Source organism: Lutra lutra, chromosome 12 (assembly GCF_902655055.1).
Source record: "Lutra lutra chromosome 12, mLutLut1.2, whole genome shotgun sequence".
Classification (NCBI taxonomy): domain Eukaryota; kingdom Metazoa; phylum Chordata; class Mammalia; order Carnivora; family Mustelidae; genus Lutra; species Lutra lutra.
Genome location: NC_062289.1, coordinates 71,336,395 through 71,350,228, shown reverse-complemented (window position 1 = coordinate 71,350,228; position 13,834 = coordinate 71,336,395). Strand labels below are relative to the sequence as shown.

Genomic DNA, 13,834 nt, shown 5'->3' with positions numbered 1-13,834 from the left:
AATAAAGTTGTTGTTGTTGTTTTTAATTCAGTTGAATATTTTATTTATTACCCCACCCAAACTTTTATTCTTCTTTTAGTGACTGTCCTAAAGCATAAAATATATATGTTTAATTTATCAGTGTCTAATGTTAATAGGCCCTTTTGCCCTCTTCCCAAACAAGGCAAGGTCCTTAAAGCAACCTTTAACTCTGTCTGTCCCCCCTCCTGACTTATATGCCGTTTCTATAAGGTATTTTAATTCTGTTTATATTTGAAAATCTGTAAAACATTATTTTTTTCTTGTTTTATACAGCTAATATTCACTTAGATTTATTCACATATTTATCCTTCCTGTTTTTTTCCCCTGTGTCTCCAGTTTTCCATCTGTGATTATTTTGCTTATGTCATTGGAACAGCCTGATCATTTGCTTCAGAATAGATCTGCTTGTGATGAATTCTCTCAGATTTTGTCTAAAAATGTTTTTATTTCACTTTCGTTTTTGAGGGATATTTCACTGCATAGAGAAATCTAGGTTGCCAGTTTCTTCCCCAGCATTTTGAAGATAGTTCATTGTCTTATGGCTTCCATTTGTAAGTTGTTAGTCTAACTATTGCTGTTTTGAAGATTCATTATCTTATTTTTCGGAGTTTTAATATGATATGCCTAGGTATGGATTTATTTTCTTAAAGTCCTTTAGTTCATTCTGAGATAATAGCTGACAGGGTTTTGTATTTTTGCTTTGTTTTGTGGACACAGCTTTCTGGCATATTTTCTTAGTCTATAAGCATGTTATTCTCCTTTTGCTTTCCCATAAAATAACTTTGTGGAGGATTTGACCTCATATTTTGTTGCTCCTTTTTATGTGGAATTGATCTTTCTGGACTTTTTAGAATGAGGCAAGATCAGTTAACTTTCCTATTTCACAGAGCTCCCACTTCTGTCTCATTTGTAGTATTGAAAAATATGGCAGCTTGCTCTATGGGATATCCTGGTTCTGTTCCCCTAAAACACTTGGTCTGATCCTCTTTTTCTTCATCTCTCATATATCTCCTGCTCAATTTCTATTCTACTTCCAACAGGTTTTCCTCATTCTGAAGCTCTGGCCTAAAAGGGAGCCTGGCATGTTGGTTCTGAGACTAGGAGCAGGACTGCTCCAACTGTTTCAGTTCTGTCTACATGAGCCCTGGCAGTGGAGTGGAGAAAACTCCTCTCAGGTTCAGCTGCGGGGCTCAGATGGAGCCTTTGCAATTTGTAGTGACCACTTAATGGCTGTTTTGGGTCCCCCCCCCCATTCTCAGGTTCCTTAGATGCCAACCTCCTTGTTCCTTCTTCTCCTGTAGAAATGTTAAAACCATGCAGGTCTTTTGACTATGGATGTTTGTCTTCATCTGCTTGCATTTTGATTTTATGGGATAACTTGTCCCATGGTTTTGTTGTAATTGGTACGTGAATTTTTGGTTTTGCTACATGGTTGCTGTTTGTGTTTTATGGGGAATTAGAGACTGGAAACCTCTGTTGTCCCCTCCACTATCTTCCCCAAGTTCTTTTCCTCTTCACTTTTATTTAACTTATTATTTGACCCTACTTAACTAGAAATGTTTGTTTAAGTAATGCCCATTTATAGTCCTAGTACTTGGGAAATGCTGATTATATTAGAAATGCATTCAGGGGTGCCTGGGTGGCTCAGTGGGTTAAGCCTCTTTGGCTCCGGTCGTGATCTCAGGGTCCTGGGATTGGGCCCTGTATCAGGCTCTCCATCGGCAGGGAGCCTGCTCCCCCCGCCCCCGCCTACTTGTAATCTCTGTCTGTCAAATAAATAAATAAAATCTTAAAAAAGAAAAGAAAAGAAATGCATTCAACTCTAAGTAAGAGAAAGTCTGACAGTGTCTTTAACAAATTGGGATTTGCTTTTTCTTGTAAGCAGTCTGGAGGTTGGTGTTCATTTAGCTGCTCAGGGAGCCCATCGGAGACTCAGGCTCTTAGTACCTTTCGAGTTCACCATTTTTAACGTATTGGCCCTTTTTCCTCAGAGGTGACACTACATTGTTGCAAAATGACTGTTCTGTTTTACACAGGAAGGAGTAGGGAAGGGTAGCGTCAGATCTCTCTTTTACTCAGGAAAATAAAACTTTCCTGGAAGCCTTCAGTTGCATTCTGCTTTTTTTTTTTTTTTTAAAGATTTTATTTATTTATTTGATAGACAGAGATCGCAAGTAGGCAGAGAGGCAGGCAGAGTGAGAGGAAGGGAAGCAGGCTCCCTGCTCAGCAGGGAGCCCGACGTGGGGCTCAATTCCAGGACCCTGGGATCATGACCTGAGCTGAATGAAGGCAGAGGCTTTACACTGAGTCCCCCAAGTACCCCTCTGCTTCTGCCTCATTGTCTGAGCTATGTTACTGACTGCCTTGTGCTACAGAGGAGGCTGGGAAAGAAAACTTTCCAGCTTCTGCACCAGATGCCCGTGAGGAGGCAGAGGCTTGATAGTGGGTGTTGTGTTAGCCGGTGACTGATGTCTGTTATACTGCTTTAAAATCATCCTGTTAGGGTGCTTGGGTGGCTCAGTGGGTTAAAGCCTCTGCCTTCGGCTCAGGTCTTGATCCCAGGTCCTGGGATCGGGTCCCCAATCGGGTTCTCTGCTCAGCAGGGAGCCTGATTCCCTCTCTCTCTGCCTGCCTCTCTGCCTGCTTGTGATCTCTCTGTCAAATAAAAAAATAAAATCTTTTAAAAAAATAAAATCATCCTATTACAATCTTTATTTTCTTTGCTCATGAGTGGTAGCAGGGTCTGGAGGAATGATACTGGACTGGAATTTGGGAGACCTGAGTCTGGGGCCTAGTCCAGGCCCTAGCTAATTATTTGACCTGGGGAAAGTTATGGCTCTGGGCCTTAGCTTCTCAGATTGTAGAATGAGAGAGTAAGAATACTGCTTGTTCTCTAACATCCACCAGAATTAGAATTCTGATACTGTGTTGACTTAGAAATTTAGGGTCGGATGTTTTTGTTTTTTTTTTCTTTAAGTTCTAATCTCTTTTTATTTTTTTATTATTATTTTTTTCATTTTGTAATCTCTTTTTATTTTTTATATTTTTTATTTTTTTAAAGATTTTATTTATTTATTTGACAGAGAGAGATCACAAGTAGACGGAGAGGCAGGCAGAGAGAGAGAGAGAGGGAAGCAGGCTTCTTGCTGAGCAGAGAGCCCGATGTGGGACTCGATCCCAGGACCCTGAGATCATGACCCGAGCCGAAGGCAGCGGCTTAACCCACTGAGCCACCCAGGCGCCCCTGTAATCTCTTTTTAAATCAAGTGAGTTGTTTGTTACTTTGGGGAAGATTGGACATATTGATTTTTGCTTTTTTTTGTTTGTTTTCTTCGTTTTTCATGTTTTTCCTCACTTTTAAGAATATTAGAGGAGAATTAATTCATACCGGAAAAATGCAGAATAATGCCTTTATGTTCTTGGAGATTGTTTTAACTTTTACTAACTGGCGTTGTTTTATCATTAATAAACTGAACCAAAATGACCAAAAATAATACAGTATATGTCCATATATAAGGTACTCTTAAATGTGAGGTAGTCACTTACTTTCCTGAAGAGAAGATCTGAACAGTTTTGTGTTGTTGTTTTTTTAAGATTTTATTTATTTATTTGACAGAGAGAGAAAGATCAGAAGTAGGCAGAGAGGCAGGCAGAGAGAGGGGAAGGGAAGCAGGCTCCCCACTGAGCAGAGAGCCCAATGAGGGGCTCGATCCCAGCACCCAGGATCATGACCTGAGCAGAAGGCAGAGGCTTTAACCCACTGAGCCACCCAGGTGCCCCCTGAACAGTTTTTTTGACTAACTTGAGAAGTAGGTAAAACAGTCATGTCCTTCTATAGTATTTAATTCATCAAGCTTTCTTCCTAAGATTTTTTAGCTAATGGCCTTGCTTCCTACTTTCTTGATAGAAACAACAGAAGAGGGGCACCTGGGTGGCTCAGTGGGTTAAGCCTCTGCCTTCGGCTTAGGTCATGATCCCAGGATCCTGGGATTGAGCTCTGCATCAGGCTCCCTGCTCAGCAGGGAGTCTGCTTCTCCCTCTCCCTCTCCCACTGCTCATGTGCTTTCTGTCTCACTCACTTTTTCTCTCAAAATAAATAAATAAAATTAAGAAAGAAAGAAAAGACACAGAGGAGAACAGCCTAAGCTCCCTCCACCATATCCACCCACCGTCAACATCTTTCACTGTGCAAGCTGCTTTCCCTACCGTTAGGCAGGTGAATTGTCCTTGCTCTCATCTGTGGCAAAATCCTTGGCTTTTCACCGTTTTCTTTGTGCCTACTCAAGGCCATTACCCAAGCAGTTTTTTTCTCTTTTCTGCATCAGTTTTTTGCCATTTACTGGGTCATTTGCACCAGCATATACCCTTATTTCTCTCAACCTGAAAAAAAAATCTCTTTGACCATATGTCCTCCTGCATCTAGCACCTCGTCTCTTTGCTCCCCTTTACCTCAACTCCCCTGGCCTTACTCTGTCTCCAACACAGAGTATGGATTTGTAGTCTCTCTCAAATCCATCCTACTAGGCTTTAGACTGGCCCTCCACCAGAACCGTTTTTGTTTAGGTCATTACATCATCTTTGCACTGCTTCTGTGGAACCTCACAACCGTGACAGTCTTATCAGCTCTCAGGATGATTCCCAAATATATACACCCCACCCAGACCTCCCCCTTGTCCAAACTGCTACATACGTAACAATCCATTGTGTCTAGTAGATGTCACAATTTAGTATGTTCAAATCCAAAATCTAGATCATCCCCACAAACATCTATCCCAAGTTTTCTCCTGTTAATGGAAACTCCCATCTTTCCAGAAACTCAGGTCAGAAGCCTGGGAGTCACCTCTGACCTCTCTTACTCTCTCACACCCCAATCTGCAATGCCAGTGCCGTAATTGTGGTGACTCAGTTTTCAAAATGTGTTCAAACTCCACCTCTCTTCAGAACCTCCAGTTATCATTGTGTCTCCCCTGAATGACCCCGGTGACCGCACTGGTCTCCTGCTTCCAGCCCTGCTCCAGTCAGTCTCTTCACGACAGGTATTCTGAGTAGATCAAGTCCTGTCTCTCCTGTGCTCATGTGGCAGGTGGCTTCCCTAGAGGCTGAGAGAGCATAAAACCGTAGTCCTTACTTGGTGTATAAGGCCAATCACCTTTTTGTTGCACCCATCTGTGGATTTTTTTTTTTAAATTTCTGTTGTCCTGTTTTAAATTTCCTGCATCTCATTTTGTTCTCTGAATATTTTTAAAAACATAGCACCCTGAAGGTTCTTAATTTTTTTAGGTTAATGTAGCAATTTATTTTTAAGATTTTGCTTATATTGTCTGTTTCTCCTGCGCCCCCTTTTCTCTGTTCTTTTGGTCACTGTCTCATATGGGAGCCTTTCCCTAAATGTCAAAAGACCCTTTTGTTGTCTGTTCATATTTAAGAGTTAAGCACTAAAATATTAATTTTGGAGGCTTTTCTGTGTATGCACAGGGACTTGTAAATTGAAGGCTTCACTTTAGGTTTTTGAGGCAGAGACAAGACAGTTTCACGGGGGAACCTCCAGCTGTCAGTATCTAAAAGCCTTTTCCCTGGGAGCACTTGTGGGGGCTCAGTCGGTTAAGTGTCTGCCTTTGACTCAGTTCATGATCCCAGGGTCCTGGGATCAAGCCCTGCTCTGCGGTGAGCCTTTTCTGTCTCCCTCCGCTGCTCCCCCTGCTTGTGTGCATTCGCTTTCTCTCTCGCTCAAATAAAGAAATGAAATCTTAAAAAAATAATAATAATAAAAGCCTTTCCCTTAAATTGATCAATTTTCCCCAGAGGAGAGGAATCCTCCAAACTCCTTCTAGGGTTGAGTAGCTTGGCGGCGGTTGGTGGTAGTTATAAGTTTGGCTCTAGGCAGAGGAGAGGGAATGGGGGTCTCACTGTTGTGTATGTAGACTCCGTTGAAGACCCTCTCCAGAGCTCTGCCTGGTATTCTGCAGTCCAGTGGTGCTCTGTTCAGCCTCTCCAGAGAGAAACCTGAGTCTCTGCTTGGGTAAATAACAGGACCTGGGGCCTAATTGATTATGCCTGTCTACCATCCAATGTTTCCATCTCCAGCTGGGCTCCCCTGTTCCTGATGCCTCATGTTCCCTGCTTTTCTGTCTGTGCCACCAGCTGGGTGCGCCTCGATTCCTCTGCTTTCTCTGATCTGTTGATTCAGTTGCCCCTCGCCTGCCTGCTCTCTATCATGTAAAATTTGTTGACATCTCTTGTCTATCATCGTTGCTCCTATTCTCTGTCTTCGTGGGCTTACCCCTCAAAATATATGGGCTGTTATTTTAGTAGGGTTTGGGGAAGGAAGGAGGTAGGTGGACAGTAGTAGTTGGTAGAAGGAAGTACATATACAAATGGAAGTGGTTCATTCCCATTAAAATTTTTCTAAATCACCGATGCCTGGGTGGCTCAGTTGGTTAAGCGGCTGCCTTCGGCTCAGGTCATGATCCCAGCATCCTGGGATCGAGTCCCACATCGGGCTCCTTGCTTGGCGGGGAGCCTGCTTCTCCCTCTGCCTCTACCTACCACTCTGTCTGCCTGTGCTCGTGCACATGCTCTCTCTCTCTCTAACAAATAAATAAATAAAATCTTTAAAAAAAATTTTTTTTTCTGTATCATGAACAGAGTTGTTGTTTAAAAAATTTTTAGATATAGACATGTGTAATAGGAAGCAGCGGTCTCCTGTAATCAATCTCTCCCTGAGAGATAACCACTGGTAATAGTTGGGTATATTGGAAACCTTTTCAGGCTTTTAATATGTATAATATAATCATTTATATATGTACACACAATGCATGCATGTACACATAGATGTTTTTATGTATGTATGCAAATATGTGTACATACATATTTATATGTAGATATATGTAAATTTAGTATGTATTAATTCCAACATACGGGTACTGGAAGTAAAAAAATTAATTTTTAAAAATGGTGTCATACATACTTTATGAGGTAGCTTTATCTTTTCACCTCACACCTTTCCTGGAACATCTCTCCATTTCAGTTGTACTTAGCTCTACTTCATTAAAAAATGACTAGATGGCATTGATTGAATTTAACCTATCCCTTTTTGAGGGGCATTTCTTATAATTTTCTTTTTTTTTTTTTAATTTTTATCACGAACAATAGTGAAGTGAATTTCCCTGTTTTTGCTAGCTAGAAGAAGCCATGAGTGGCGAGGAGGAAGGACATGTTAGTTAAAGGACACAGTTCTGCAGAACCGTGAATAGAAATTCAGAGTGACCGACAGGCACAGAGTTCTTGAGTTCTCAGTCACCTCACAGTGCCTGTTAGCATCAACGCAGTGTGCCGTTGCTCTTACTTTCTTTCTAATCGACTTTTGCCCCTTTATTTCCTCTGCCTCTCTTTGGCTGTTTTTATAACTCCTCTGGCTAAATTTCAGTTAAACTAATATGCTGTGTTCCTGTAAGTACTAGGAATACCATTAGGCATTTGCTTATAATTTTTAATCTCCTGTATATGTAAATGGGAAGTGTAGCTACAGCTTTTTACTAATAAAAAATATTTTTTAGTTTGATGAAGGAAAACAAAAACTGGAGAATAATTCTTAACTTGGAAACTTGGAAAGTCAGATTTTTATTTTACCTTAACCTCTCTAATTGGTAAGATCTGTAGTATAACATTTTTTAGTTTTCTTTCTGATTTAAATAGTTCAAAGATTTTGATCTAAAAAATGTGTTTTTATTCTATTCTGGTGTTGTCAAATAATGAGCCACACTTTTCTATGAGATAGTAAAGGCAATATGAAACTAATTTGGAAATAAATATCATAATCATGGATCTCTGATTTTCGTTTATTGCTGAAGGTTTTACTATGAGCAAAGAATACTTCGGAAGACCTTTGAAGAATGGAAAGAAGAGTGGTGGGTTTTCCAGCGAGAGTGGAAACTCTGTGTTCGAGCAGACTGTCACTACAGGTCAGGTTTCATGTTATATTACTTGAATTTTATTGATACACATTATTAAGTAGTTAATTGTTAGCATGTTTCTGGTCAAAAGGTGAGAGATTTTTGGTGTTCGTTTTCCAAAGATTCACTTATTTATTTGAGAGAGAGAAAAAGTGTGAGCAGAGAGAGAGAGGGAGAGAATCTCAAGCAGATTCCCCATTGAGCAGGGAGCCTGACATAGGACCCGATCCCATGACCTGAGTCAAAGTCAAGAGTTGGACACTCAGCCGATTTCCCCAAGAGGAAAAAGTTTTTTGCCCCCAGTATTATAACATATAATTGACATATTATCACTGTATGAGTTTTAGATGTACAGTGTAAAGGTTTGACTTGTGGAATGATTACTAGAGTAATTTTAATTAACATCCATCATCTCATACAGACACAATAAAAAGAAATGGGAAAAAAAGAAAAGAGCTGGGTGGCTTATTCTGTTAAGCATCTGACTTCAGCTCAGGTCATGATCTCAGGGTCATGGGATCCCACTTGCACTGGGCTCCCTGTTCAGCAGGGAGTCTGTTTGTCCTTCTCCCTCTGCCCCTGCCCCCACTCATTTTCTCTCTCTCTCTCTCTCTCTGTCTCTCTCAAATAAATAAATACAGTTTTTTATATAAAACTTTTTTAGTTATAATAGAAAGTCTTAGGAGTTATTCTTTTTTTAAAAATATTATTTATTTATTTATTGGAGAGAGAGAGAGAGAGAATGAGAGTGAGCTCAAGCAGGTAGAAGAGCAGAAGGAGAGAGAGAAGCAGACCACCACCTAGCAGGGACCCCAACGCGGGGCCCGATCCCAGGATCCTGGGACCATGACCCGAGCCGAACGCAGACACCCAACCAACTGAGCCACCCAGGCATCCCAGGAGTTATTCTCTTAACAACTTTCATACATATCATACAGCAGTGGTAACTATAGGCATCATGTTGTACATTTCATCTCCAGTACTTCTCTATTTTATAATTAGAAGTTTATGCCTTTGACCACTTTCCTCCAGTTCCCTCTCCCACCCCTGCCTCTGGTACTACAAATACGATCTTTTTCTATAAGTTTTTTGTGTTTGCTTTTAGACTCCACATGTAAGTGAGATCATAGAGTATTTGTCTTTATATGACTTAGTCACTCAGTATCATGCCTTCAGGGTTCATCCATGTTGTCAAAAATGGCAGGATTTCTTTGCTTTTTATTCCATTGTATGTATATATATGTGTGTGTATATATATATATATATATATATATATATATATATATATTTATATACACACACCACAACTGCTTCCATTCACCCATCCGTGGACACTTAGGTATTTATGTTAACTTGTGTCTTGACTATAAATAATGCTGCTGTGAACATGGGAGTACAAATACCTTTTCAAGTTAGTGTCTTCATTTATATCAAATATATTCCCAGAAGTGAAATTGCCAGATCATATGGTAGTTCTACTTTTAAATCAATACTTCTTTTTTTAATTTTTAATTTTTTATTAACATATAATCTATTATTAGCCCCAGGGGTACAGGTCTGTGAATCGCTAGGTTTACACACTTGGTAGTTCTACTTTTAATTTTTTGTGGATCCTCCATACTGTTTTCCATAGTAGCTACAGCAATTTACAGTCCCACCAACAGTGCACAAGGCTCCCTTTTCTCTGCATTCATGCCAGCATTTGTTATCTCTTGTCTTTTTGATGATGTGACGGGTGTGAGATATGAGGTGATAGTTGGTTCTAACAGGTACGAGGTGATAGCTCCTTGTGGTTTTGATTTGCATTTCCCCTATGACGGGTGATGTTGAGCATCTTTTCATGAACCTGTTGGCCTTTCACATATCCTGTTTGGAAAAATGTCTATATTCAGTTTCTTTGCCTATTTTTTTTTTAAGATTTTATTTATTTATTTGACAGACAGAGATCACAAATAGGCAGAGAGGCAGGCAGAGAGAGAGGGAATCAGGCTCTCTGCTGAGCAGAGAGCCGATGCGGGACCCGATCCCAGGACACTGGGATCATGACCTGAGCCAAAGGCAGAGGCTTTTAACCCACTGAGCCACCCAGGTGCCCCTCTTTGCCTATTTTTTAATTGGAATATTTGGGGGTTTTTTTGCTCTCAAGTTGTATGAGTTCTTTATATATTTTGGATATTAATCCTTTATCAAATCCTATGGTTTGCAAATATTTTTTTCCCCATTCCATAGGTTATCTTATTCACTTTGTTTTGTTTTGCTGTGCAGAAGTTTTTTTGGTTTGGTGGAGTCCCATTTGTTTATGTTCGATTTCGTTGTTTGTGCTTTGGGTGTCATATCAAAAAAATCATTGCTAAGACCCATGTGAAGGAGCTCTTTTCCTGTATTTTCTTTTAGGGGTTTCATGGTTTCAGGTTATATTTAAGTCTTTAATCCCCTGTGAGTTAATTTTTGTGAGTGGTTTAAGATGGGGTCTAGTATCATTCTTTTATACGTGCATATTGAATTTTCCCAGCACCATTTTTTGAAAAGATTGTCATTTTTCCATTGAGTAGTCTTTGCTCCTTTGTCAAATATTAGTTGACCATTTATACTTGGGTTTATTTCTGGGCTTTTGATTCTGTTCCATTGGTTTGTTTTTATGCCAGTACCATACTGCTTTGATTACTAGAGCTTTATAGCATAGCTTTAAATCAGGAATTGTGATGCTTCCTGCTTTGTTCTTCTTTCTCAGAATTGCTTTGGATATTTTGAGTCTTTTGTGGGTCCATGGAAATTTTTGGATTGTTCTACTTCTGTAGAAAATGCTACTGGAATTTGATAGAATTTACATTGAACCTATAGATGGATTTTGGTAGTATCATTTTAATAATTTTAATAATATTAACACTTAATTATGTAATTAAATGACATAATTTAATAACATTTTAATAATATTAATTCTACCTATCCATAAATATGGGATACCTTTCCATTTATTTGTGTCTTTGATTTCTTTCGTCAGTGTTGTATAGTTTTCAGAATAGAGATCTTTCACCTCCTTGGTTAAATTTATTACAGTGTTTTATTGTTTTTGATGTTATTATAAATGGAATTGATTTGTCAGATAGTTCACTGTTCGTATATGGAAATGATACTGATTTCTGTGTGTTAATATTCTATCCTGCTAAGTTTAGCTTTTTATTAAATAGTTTTAGGTCTGAGTCTTTAGGATTTTCTGTATATAAAATCATGTCGCCTACAAATAGAGATAATTTCACTTCTTCCTTTCCAATTCTGATGCCTTTTATTTGTTTTTCTTTCCTGATTGCTTTGACTGGGACTTCAAATACTATGTTGAGTAGGAATGGTGAGAGAGGACACTTTTGTCTTGTTCCTCATCTTAGAGGAAAAACTCTCATCCTTTCTCCTTTTGAGTATGATGTTAGCTGTGGGCATGTCATATATGGCCTTTATTATATTGAGATATGTCTGGTCTATCCATAATTTGTTAAATATCTTTATCATTAGTGATTATTGAGTTTTGTCAAATGCTTTTTCTGTGTCTGTTGAGGTTACCCTATGATCCTTTTTTTTCATTCTGTTAATGTGATGGATCGCATTGGTTGGAGAAACGTTTTGAATCCTATTTCTGTTTTTCTTCAAACTCTTTTTAGAATAAGATCAAAGTCCTAAATTAAACCCAAGCACATGTGCACATGGGCACACACACACAGAAATACCTCTTTAAGTAACCATTATGTGTTGCTCTTGTTAATGATTTGAATAGGGTTTTCTTTTTTTTTTTTTAAGATTTTATTTATTTATTTGACAAAGAGAGAGATCACAAGTAGGCAGAGAGACAGGCAGAGAGAGGAGGAAGCAGGCTCCTCACTGAGCAGAGAGCCCGATCCCAGGACCCTGGGACCATGATCTGAGCCGAAGGCAGAGGCCCAGCCCACTGAGCCACCCAGGTGCCCCTGAATAGGGTTTTCTCACTGACTCTCACTTACGTATAATTTCTAATTCTGAGAGTGTTCCATGTTTTTAAAATAATAAGTTGTTTTAAATTTTATTGATTATAGGAGAAAATATGTGCCCGATATGGAACATTAAGAAAGTAGAAATAGAAAGAAAAAACTAAATCTTTACATTGGTACTCCCAGGGATAAGTAGAGGAAAAAGTAAAAATTGGAATTCTATCAAATACACATTTTATACCTTTTTTATACAATAAAAAATTGATGTATCTTACACATTGCATCTTTTAAAAATAGTATTTACTCTCATAATCACTTCTTTATTTAGGTTCTTTGGGTCAGGGTTTCTGATTTGTGGATATTTCAGATAAAATAAAGACAATGTTGAATCATTCTAATAAGCTTGTAGAGTACGAAATCAAGTCTTGCGGGGCGACTGCCTTTGGCTTAAGTCATGATCCCAGGGTCCTGGGATTGAGGCCTGGATCAGGCTTCCTGCTCAGTGGGAAGCCTGCTTCTCCCTCTCCCACTCCCCTTGCATGTGTTCGCTCTCTTGCTGTGCTGATCTCAAATAAATAAGTAAAATCTTAAGAAAAAAGAAATCAAGTCTTAGGAAATGGGATAGAAAATACGGAGGGACTGACAGTCTTAATGTGTATAGTGTATGTATTGAGAAGGAAAAGACAAAGGAAAAGTGTCATTGACCATGTTTAGTGCAGAAGAGAGGTAATGTTTTATATTAATAATGTGGATGATTAAGGTGATAAAGGTATGACTGTCACTCCAAATGTCACAACTTTGTGATGCTGAGGGTGAAGTTATTCTCATATAATTCAAAGCCCATTTTTTTTTCTTAGTGATACTTTAAGGTAAGGAGAATGTGAAGTTATTCGCATATAATTCAAAGTCTATTTTTCCTTAGTGATACTGTAAGGTGAGGAGAACGACTCTCCATCAAGGAGAATAAGTTTCACTGTGACTATGGGAAATAAAATTTTAACTTAAGATACAGATATGTGGGATGCCTGGGTGGCTCAGTGGGTTAAGCCTCTGCCTTCAGCTCGGATCATGATCTCAGGGTTCTAGGATCGAGCCCCGCATAGGGCTCTCTGCTCCATGGGGAGCCTGCTTCTCCCCCGCTTCTGCCTTCCTCTTTGCCTACTTGTGATCTCTGTCTGTCAAATAAATAAAATCTTCTAAAAAAATTAAAAAGATATAGATATGGCTTTTTTGTATTAGAAGTATCCGTGTTACTTTCTGAGTACAGAATGGACTGGGTATATTGAATTAGGAGTTTTGTTTGTTTGTTTTTTGTTTTTTTTTTTTTAAAGATCGTATTTATTTATTTATTTATTTGTCAGAGAGAGAGAGAGAGAGAGAGAGAGAGAGAGAGCACAAGCAGGCAGAGTGGCAGGTAGAGGCAGAGTGGCAGGTAGAGGCAGAGAGAGAAGTAGGGTCCCCACTGATCAAGGAGCCCAATGTGGGATTCGATCCCAGGACCCTGGGATCATGACCTGAGCTGAAGGCAGCGGCTTAACCAACTAAGCCACCCAGGCGTCCCAAGAGTTTTTTTGGTTTAAAGAAATGCCACTTGGGGCACCTGAGTAGCTCAGTCAATGGAGCATGCGACTCTTGATCTCAGGGTTGTGAGTTCAAGCCCCATATTGTGTATAGAGATTATAAATAAATAAACATTTTTTAAAATGTTTTACTTTTTTTTTTCCCCTCCTCAGATATTACTTGTACAACCTGATGTTCCAGACCTGGAGGACCTACGTGCATCAGCAGCACGAGATGAGGATCAAGTACATTAGAGCTGAGAATCATGGTGAGAAAAGGGAGTACATGTTTAAAGAAAATGCCTTCATTTATATGATTTTCTTATATGAAGACTTAATTTTTTGA

At 39.2% G+C, this 13,834-nt stretch overlaps 1 protein-coding gene across 16 annotated transcripts in view; it reads left to right on the top strand.

Moving 5' to 3' along the window:
* SFI1 (SFI1 centrin binding protein) overlaps positions 1-13,834 on the top strand; it is a 104,987-nt gene that overhangs the window by 27,811 nt on the left and 63,342 nt on the right. For all 16 annotated transcript variants that reach the window (XM_047696888.1, XM_047696885.1, XM_047696889.1 and 13 more), the window contains 2 exons: positions 7,872-7,982; positions 13,663-13,757. In XM_047696888.1, the coding sequence (XP_047552844.1) occupies positions 7,872-7,982; positions 13,663-13,757 (206 nt within the window). The remainder of the gene's footprint in view (positions 1-7,871; positions 7,983-13,662; positions 13,758-13,834) is intronic.